A 9,967-nucleotide genomic window follows, 5' to 3' on the forward strand; every position below is an offset into this window, starting at 1 on the left:
TGATGTGTTCTTTCTTATTTTAATCATCCAGGTTCATTTACAGCTATATTATTGATATGACATGATGACTATCATGTGTAATACTATACAGCAGAGGTTCCAAAACTCCGCCATTATAGTCCAGGTTTTAAGGATATCCTTACTTGAGCACAGGTGACTTAATTAGTACTTCAGTCAATTTGATTTAACCATCTGGATTCAGGCATGGATAGCCTTAAAACCTAGACTGTAATGGTGGAGTTTGGGTAACTCTGCTATACAGACTATAATTTCCAATGGAACAGCACCCCTAGTGGCTGGTGTATATGGTGCAACGTTTGCTTGTCTTTACCAAATGCTCACAATAGTAAATAGCAGCTCTGACGGATGGCAATGCCTTTGTTTTACTATTCGACAAGAATAGTGATACAATGTACTATATATAGATATCATTATTTTATCTAAATAAAGTGCTTGCATCTCTTTTAAGTCTAGTGTGATTACAAGAGCTTTAATAGCGTTAAATCCCCTTGTGTTTTTTATGGTTCCCAATCTGGGCCATTTGCAAATGAAGTGTATTTTTGATCACCACCTGTTCTGCAATCATACAACCAAAATACCATGGCACGGCATACTCCAGGGTGATAAGGCCCATGATGTTCCCAGGGAAGTGAGAATAGTCCCAAGGGCAGGCATCAAGACTCTTCAGTATGAAGCCAGTGGAGAACTCCCATATGTATGTCCACAGGGTGTATATTAGGCACCTAAAGAAAAGATGGCATCTTGTATGCAGATGAAGAGACATTTTTTCTATGATGAAAATTGCTGTTCCATATATGAAAAATGCCCAGATGCTACTGACGCCTATCAGTTTCCAGCTGAAGGTGGTGAAATATTCCCAGGTTGCTGTAAACATAATTTCACATAAAAGTCCATGAGTTGCATAAATATACCAGCGGCTGATCCCATGAAGGGATCCCAGTTTCTGCATTCCGGCAATGTTCAGGTCTGTTAAATTTTCCATCATTTGAAAAGAGAGAAAATAATAATAAATTAGGACATACTAGACAAGTTTAGAGTTGGATAGACGTCCCTAGAGATCCTGGTTTTTGGCTTTTAAACATGATCTCTTCTTCTACGGCTTCCTGCAAGAATTCCGTACTGAGGCAATTGAATAATGCAGCTAAAGAGGTCATTCCTGTTTTGTGGAAATCCACCTCCCCTCCCTCCATTAAAGATTGGTTTAAGAGGATCGATTATTACATGGATATGGAGGACATAGTAACTTTTTCTAAAGGTAGACCTACCGACTTTACTGCTATGTGGTCCCCTTGGCTGGTGTTCAAGGGCTCTACACAATATTCCATGTTTAATGGCTCAAACTCTACATCCGTATCTGTTTCTTTTTGATTCCAATATAATCTAATTGAGGCTATGATAAATTTCCCCCTTCGATCACCCTCTTATCTCCCGCTCAGTTTCCTTTTTCCCCTCTGACTTTCCTTTCCCCGAATTCCCCCCTATATTGTTTATTTTTTATTGTTTATTTTATTTTATTGTATATTTTTCGTGTGATCTATCTATACCATATTATGATTTTGATTGTATTATTCGAAATGGAAACACCAATTGTCAACACTTGTATCTATATGCTTTTTCTGTTGTATTCCATCTAAAATGTCTCATCCTTTTTCAATAAAAACAGTTTGCCTAAAAAAAAAAGAGTTGGATAGAATGCAAATCACAAAGTTACTACAGTACCTAAGAATGAATAATTTATGGACAGTAAATGAGTTCTATGAACTATCATTTATTGGTGCATCTTGCTTCAAAATATACTGTTTCTATTATTTGTAGCCATCTCACTAGGCAGAGTTATTTATTATCTTACCTATGATAAGACACAAAGCTGATATTAAAGCAACTCAGCCTAATGATAAACATATTTGGATAAAAAAGCACTGAAGTAAGTCAGAAAGCCTTTGCTTATATTCAGTAAAAAATGTGATGTCTATTTACCATATCATGCTTTTTATTCGGTACTGTAGATATCAGATTTTCATCTACCTACAACACTCAAGGGTGTATATTTACTGTGGGTTTTTAGAAGTGGAGATGTTGCCCATAGCAACCAACCAGAGTCTACTTAACATGTATCTAGCACCTTCTAGAAGATAATAGAATCTGGTTGGTTGCTATGGGCAACATTTCCACTTCTAAAAACCCGCACTTGAGTAAATATACCACCAGGAGTTTGAGCAACACTTCCAATAAAACTAATCCAAAATAAAGACAAAAAATATCAAAAAGATAAATAAATAAATAAAAATACAATATAAATACTTGTTTTGGAGGAATATTATTCTTAAGTTACAACTTTTCTTTACCCTTTACAGTATTTAAAATGATACAAGTGAGCAACCAGGACACTAGTTATTAGTGTGTTTGACCAATTGATTTATGACATTGATCATGTAGACTTTGAACTAGATAAGATAGGGAGGGGATTGCCACTACCATACACCATTTTATATTATAGTATCCTAGTCCAAAAGTCAAATTAATCTTTTACTAGTAGTCAAATAATTGGGTTACAGTAAGTTAATTTTGTCAAACTCACAATGCTAACAAAGGTTTTAAAAAAAAACATACGACAAGTTTAGATTAATGAATGGCTCCATTAATCAGGAGAGTGAGTGGACATCAATGACATTTTATAAAGCAAAGAAAGACTAACTGTGCATTGTAAAGCTCACAGAAGAACTCTGATTGAAAGTTAACAATTGTATACAATTTACAGAATAAAAGGTCATAAATGTGCAAACTGTTGTCAGAGGTAAAGTTACAATATATTCGATATATTATGAAAGTAAGGGGCAGATGTACTAAGCTCTGGAAAGTGATAAATTGGAGAGTGATAAACTACTGAACCAACCAATCAGCTCCTGTAATTTTTCAAACACAGCCTGTAACATGACAGTTAGGAGTGGCTGGTAGTTTATCACTTTCCAATGTATCACTTTCCAGAGTTTAGTACATCTCCCCCTACTGTAAATAGTATAACCTTGTGGTCAGTAGAAGTGGCTATACTAATGCTCCCTGTAACAGCTTTTGCATCCAATATGGAAACTTGCTCACACTTTTAAGAATTTTAAAGAGCTTGTAGATGTATAGACAAGTATATACTAATAAATGTCCTGAGCCATTTCTCACCAAAATAGCTGTAATATAGTCTGGACCAGAATGTCCAGGAGGATGTCTGGTGGCTATATTGGACCCGGCAATAGTGAACTGGGATACTGCATCCCTCTCTGAAACCGTCTGTGATGATCCACTCTTTGGGTTCCAATATAGTTGAGATAGTGATGTTATTCTGATTATCAGAGGGAGCATAGAATAAAATACAGTATAGTCAAACTTGTGAAGGTCTATGATACTGCTTCTACCAGTAGAAGTTCCCAGGCTTACTGCATTTCAGTGTTAGGGTTGCATCTTCATCAGAAAAAAATTAGCTCTTTTCAGCGTTAATTAATAGAACAAGGCAGTATATACATTTTTGTACCACTTATCAAGAGTGTTTCACTTATTTCTTTGTTAAATATAACTCCAGTATACTGTATACCTTTTTAGAAATTCCACATTGGTTTAGTGGCAGAATTTATATGAACTGTAATGTGTACAAATAAAGTACTGTGTTTTTGCCAGTCTTATGTACTCACAGTGAAGCCATACCTACTGTCATATTCATGGCACATCTGCTCCTGATATTGGGAGGGGGAGGGATGCAGTTTTGCTGCTAATGCAGAGTTTGGTATAGTTTGTGACCAACTCCTAGGTAGCTATTTTCCCTCCTGCTGTGCATCTTACATTTGCGCTTAGAATAAACTGCATCCATAGGGATCACAAAGCCTTCAAGAGTAGCTGTTGCTTACATATTTTTGGGCTGAAGCAATACTCAGGCTATCAATTCACTATGAAGCAGAGTTATCACCTTGTACGTCATGCCGCAGTGAATTAATAAGCGAATACGGGTTCAGCCTTTAGTGTTGCTGCCTCCACTATCAGAAAAACTGTTTTATATCCTCACTATTAGCTATTGTTGAAATTAACATGATATTTAGGGCCGACAAGAGTGGTTAACAAGCGTGGGTATTGGGGAGAAGGACCAAATTGCTTTCAAGAGTGGTTGACGGGTGGGGGTACTGGGGGGAGTGACCAAATTGGTCAGGCATGGCCATGCCCCCTTCTAAAAATGTGATCGCTCCCCCCTGCACATCATGCAAGGAGAGTAAGGACTGAATGCTGCTACGGCTTAGTTGCAGCAGCCTACCTGACCCTCTGGAGCCCAGCACACAGCAGTGTGTACTGGAATGGGGAGAGAAATTACTGCACTGAGCAACAGCAGTCAGCCCTCTCTCTTCCTGCTCGATGTGCCACTGCCTGTTGCTGGGAAGGAGGGGGGGACTCATGTCACTGCTGGGCCCCTCTAACTAGCCTGGGCCTGTGTAAAGAGTACACTCCCCACCCCACAACTCACCACCCTCTTGGCACCCCTGATGGTACTCAGCAAGCCTTACTGAGCATGTTGGGAGATGTAACTAAGCAACACTTGACAGTTTGCTGGTACGTCCTAGATTCTCTGCAAAAAAAGACGCCCGATGCTAGCAGAGTTGGACGGGACCTGACGGCTCACTCACTCCAGGCAACTCGCGCTACGTGGTGCTCCTTACCTGTGTGGCTGGAAGGTCTGCACATCATAGGCCATAGACTACATTCTATGCAGCCGTCTCCTCCCTGCCATCCTGTTGATTGACTGCTGATGTCACCGGGAGATGGGGCTTATCAGGCAGCCACGAGGTAGGGAGCCAAAATGAGGGGGCGCGGCTTAAGCCCGGAGCTGCCAGCAGAAAGGCTGGCTTAAACGGGCTCCACGAGTTGCAGCCCCTAGAAGCCAGAGAGGGCTGCCGTAATAGCAGGGGAGTGGCTTCCCCATGGAAGAATTTTCTCTGCTATTGCAGTCTGGACTAGGAGTCCTAGGGGGAGAAAACACCTCCCCCGGGACTGCCTGTCTGGTAGTGATCAGCAGAGAGTGCTTCCAATGAGAAGTCACTACCACTGCTAGGCAGTCTCTGCGAGTAGTGGATTTTACTGGGGTGGCTGCAATCCCGCAGGCCCTAGGTAAAATCCGCCACGGATGAGTATAACATCTGTATGTTAATGTTGCAGGACTGTTGCTGTTCCCACATATTCCACTGTGCCGTGCTTACCCATTGCCATAAAGCATTCTACTTCACTCCCCCCAACTGTTGCAACAAATACATTTTAGCCTAGGGCAGGTTCAGGAACGCCATTCCTGATTATGTCTTAGGGCTCTATTTATTAACATTATTTTTGCTAAAATAAAGTGAAAAAGGGTGTTTTCACACCCTTTTCACATTATTTTAGTATCACCTATAGTTATTACAGGGCAATTGGAGTAGAATTCGTAAAATTCTACTCCAGCCCCTAAGTATCACTTATTTTTAGTAAGCAAATCGCATTTCCCATAATTGTAATGGGAAATGTGATCCGACCAAAGTTACTAAAAATAAATTGTAAAAAAATACCGGGGAAAGCCCTGTGTAATAACGCCACCTGGAGGTGGCGTTATCCAGGGTCTCCCCAGGTTACCGGGCTCCAACTCTACTCTAAAAGGCAGAGCAGAGCCCTGAGCCGGCCCCAGTGATCAGCTGTGTGGTCTAAACAGACTGCAAGCTGATCTCTGCTAAAAATAAATAAATAAAAATAAGTAAAAAAATTAACTTACCTGACTCCATGGACTGGTGGTCGGGGCTCCGGTGATGTTCTCCCTCTGGTCAGCTGGTCTCCCATGGTGCACTGTGGCCCGGTCATCAGGTGTTTGGGTCCCAGTGCAGTATGGGATATCAGCTGACCGAAGGCATGCAAGACATCACCGGAGCACCGATGACTGCAGGTAAGTGCTATTAAGGGAGGGGGGTCCGCGATCACGGGGGTGGGGCTTAACAACGGGGTCGGGGCTTAGCGCCGGGGGGGGTAACGGCGGGCAGTCAGCGCATGCGCGGGCACTTTGTCACGGTATTTTTTGCGAAAATACCGTGACTAGTGTGCGGTTGGGATTCTCAGGGACAAAGCTTTATCGCAAGCTCTGTCCCTGCAAGGGATTTGTAGTAAATCCCTGTGATATTTCCTGAATTCGCAATGCAAATTCAGTTGATAATATCACACTACAATCTGCATTCAATATGCAGATTGTAGTAAATAGAGCCCATAGTCTCTGAGGGCTTCAGAAACAGTGTTCCTGTTTCTTCCTGCTAAAAATTGCACTGGTTATCTTCCAAGTTCACAAAATTAGCTGCTAAGCAATTTAGTCCAGTCTGTTACCCAGCCTGAAAACTAGGTCTCACCAGCACTCATAAAGGTGGCAGCTCCACATTGGTATGAACCACCTTCCGCAATCCCATTTCACCTGCACAGACACAAATGAGCTAATCAGTGAGCCTGGTACTGCCGGAGAGTTGGCTTCTCCTTGATTACAGCCTTTGTGAAGTAAGTTGGGGGCATGGATTGACCTCGCAGATTAGGACTGTGCCAGAAATGGGCAGTGTTCCAAAATTAAGAAGATTTCCACTCAAAGTTGAATCTCGTGCATTAGGAAGTAACCCGGTCAGGATGGAGCTGGCTTTTCCCCCTACCCTCAGCCCTGATGCTCTGCAGACTTGGGGCTGTTGTATCAGATTCAAAACCTGCCAACAAGGACGGAGCCATCAAAAATAAGGTGAAAAATGAAAGCTTACAATTTGATAGTTAAAAAAGCATGGCTAACCACATCTAAAGAAAACTAATTCCTTCATATTGTGATGTTTTGAACAAAGGCACAAATATGGGGAATAATAATATTAACTAGGGCACTACTATGGGGCATAACAATAACTAGAGCACTACTATGGTGCATAACATTAACTAGGGCACTACGATGGGGCATAACAATAACTCGGGTACTACTGTGGGGCATAATATCAACTAGGGCACTACTGTAGGACATAAAATTAACCAAGGCACCACTATGTGGCAATAAAATGAATAACTGCTGTAGAGAGAGATATCTCCTAGAAGCATTGAGGTTAGAGCCCCTTTAAAATGTTGCTATGGAGCCCATAATGTTCTGGATATGCCCCTGCCTACAGAGGCGCTGAGAGGGGGGGCAGGTACTAATTACCCAGGCTTGTTGGAGGGGCCCAGGTACAGCGCTGCCCCCCCCTCTTACATCACAGCAGCACAGCACATGCTGCTGTGTGCTGGGCTGCACTGGGAGACCGCTCGCAGCCTGTCTGGGGAGCGATCACACTGATTGTGCCCCCCACTGGCTATGCGCCAGGCTGAGGGGCTCACAACATCCCTCTCCTCAGTGCGTGGCGCTGTAACAGTCTCTTTTTTCCTTATTCCCTAAAGGGCATGGCCACGCCTCCCACAATTAGGCCAAATCCCCTTCACCTGGGCTTGGCGCACCTGCCTGCTTACCATACTGTGTTTTTCAAGTAAACAGGGTGCGTGGGAGGTTGGAATGGGGGTAGATTGTACAAAGCTTGTCCCCTACTCATATACATAGAAGGTCTGATAGCCAGTACTGGATGTAGCCATGAAGCTCCTAAGTACTGATGCCCAACATTTCTAATGGGAATCATGATGTGCAGTTTGTGAGGACTTTTATAAACCACTACTATTCTATGTGGTTTTAAACTAATATTTAGAAAGGAATCGGTCCGGCGGTTGGAATCCCGACAGTGGCTGCCTGACATGAGTGAAAATCGAGATCATCCCTAAGGTAAGTATAGACTAACCTAATTCCCTCCCCTAACCTTAACCCTCCCTTAGGGGTGCCTAACCCTAATCCCACGTCTAAGTGCCTTAACGTAACCCCCCCTTCCCCGCCGCCTAAAGCGGGGGTGTGCCTAGCCCTAACCCTCCCTCCCCCTAGCCTAACCCTAACCTCCCGGGTGGGTGCCTAACCCTAAATCCCCCTCGGGAGCCCTAAACCTAACCCTCCCCCCCCGCGCTGCTGTCCATGCCCGGCGCCCGGCATCCCTTCGATCGGGATGGTGGGCGCCGATCTCCCAACATCGGTAAACTGACAGGCGTCTAAATTTTTACATGCCTGTCATTTAACCCCTGCCAGGATTAAGCAGTCGGGAAGCCGGCTGTCGGGATTAGGTCAGCTGGCTTCCCGACTGAATACCTTTTGAAAGGTCGGTATGTATTTTTTAATAAACACTCTGGTGTTTGAATCTACTTAGGAGTGATGTTTTTTCTGCATTTATATCTTTGTATCCTGGCACCCTAATCTAAATAGTGGCCCTTGAAGTGCCCATTTCTTTCAACATTATATACAGTATATATATTTTATTTGCTTGAAAGATGTGCCCAATTTAAGGTGACTTTAAAATCACATATAAAACTGTACTTTAATACATCCGGACCTGGGACTTATACCGTCATTGTGAGCATACATTTTTGTACACACTATTTTTAAAGAAAGTATCAATGTGTTCTAAGTTCTAATATCTGCTAATGGAAATAGATGGTCTGTTCATGAAAGTAATTATAATGTAAAAATATTTCAAACCCTCAGTGTTCTCTTGAGAGGTTATGAAACTTTGTACACTATAATTCTATCAATAAAAAGTGCCTGAAGAGGTTTTTTGAATTGCATATGTAGTGCCATTAGAAAAGTTGCAGTATCTTACATTTAAGTGGTTTACCCAAACTTCAATAGACTTTCTGGCGACAGTGAGTGTGTTGTTTTATAACTTGACATTTATGCACCTACTTTCTGATAATGCCAACATAAAAAGTTTGAGCATCAATGAAAAACATAGTTACAGTATCAAAGGTTTTACGTAAATCACTGGGCATTGTGAAGTTTTCAATTAGAACAGGGGTCAGGGAACTTTTTTACCTTTTACTCCAAAATATATTTAGATACGCCGGCGTTACCCCCTTGATTTGAAAGGAAGGAAATCATATAGTAGTGCCCCCATATAATGCCCCTGTAGTAGTGCCCCCATAGTTATGCCCCTGTAGTAGTGCCCCCATATCATGCCCCTGTAGTAGTGCCCCCATATAGTGCCCCTGTAGTAGTGCCCCCATATAATGCCCCTGTAGTAATGCCCCCATATAGTGCCCCTGTAGTATTGCCCCCATATAATGCCTCTGTAGTAATGCCCCCATATAGTGCCCCTGTAGTAATGCCCCCATATAATGCCTCTGTAGTAGTGCCCCCATATAGTGCCCCTGTAGTAGTGCCCCCATATAATGCCCCTGTAGTAGTGCCCCCATATAATGCCCCTGTAGTGCCACTTGTACAAAAAAAAAACAAACACTAACCTGCATATGAATCCTTCTATATTATAGAATGATTCATATGCATGCCCGGCTGTCCGTCCATTACCCCCAGGAATTTCATTTTTACCCCATGTGGGGTAATTTACCCCTGTTCCCCGACCACTGAATTAGAAGGACCATGTATAATAATATAGACAGATAATAGGCCATCACCAAGTTTTGCATTTTATCATCAAATGTATCTTTGTGATGACCTTGGGGTTGTAACTTCTATGAAACAAGGGGGCTGAATACCAGCTGCAGCAGTACAGCTGATGTACTCACCTCACATAAATGTCTCCAACTTGAAGGAAAACATTAACATGGGAGAAAGCAAAACATTTTTAAAATGTAGATAAATCTAATGGTGTGTTCTATAAAACATGACCGCACTATTACATCCAATTTACTATTTTGTTTTGTTTAGAAATACAACTTAAAAGTGATTTGCAGAAAATGGGGTTAGTGTAACAGCACTTTAATGATAAATTACCTCCACCTGCTGCAGTGGCACCAACAGAGCTGGAGTAAAGCTTTGAGGGCCCAGAGCTCTAAAGGCAGGGGGCCTCTATATGGTCTTAATATAAAT

At 42.3% G+C, this 9,967-nt stretch overlaps 1 protein-coding gene across 1 annotated transcript; it reads right to left on the reverse strand.

Annotated features, from left to right (window-relative positions):
- Positions 1-499: 499 nt before the first annotated feature.
- LOC148518244 (transmembrane protein 229B-like) lies at positions 500-973 on the reverse strand. Its single transcript, XM_088477526.1, has one exon. The coding sequence runs from the start codon at positions 968-970 to the stop codon at positions 500-502; it is 471 nt and encodes a 156-aa protein (XP_088333652.1). The 5' UTR covers positions 971-973.
- Positions 974-9,967: the final 8,994 nt, after the last annotated feature.

This window comes from Taudactylus pleione, unplaced genomic scaffold (genome assembly GCF_031769625.1).
Source record: "Taudactylus pleione unplaced genomic scaffold, aTauple2 ptg000201l, whole genome shotgun sequence".
Taxonomy (NCBI): domain Eukaryota; kingdom Metazoa; phylum Chordata; class Amphibia; order Anura; family Myobatrachidae; genus Taudactylus; species Taudactylus pleione.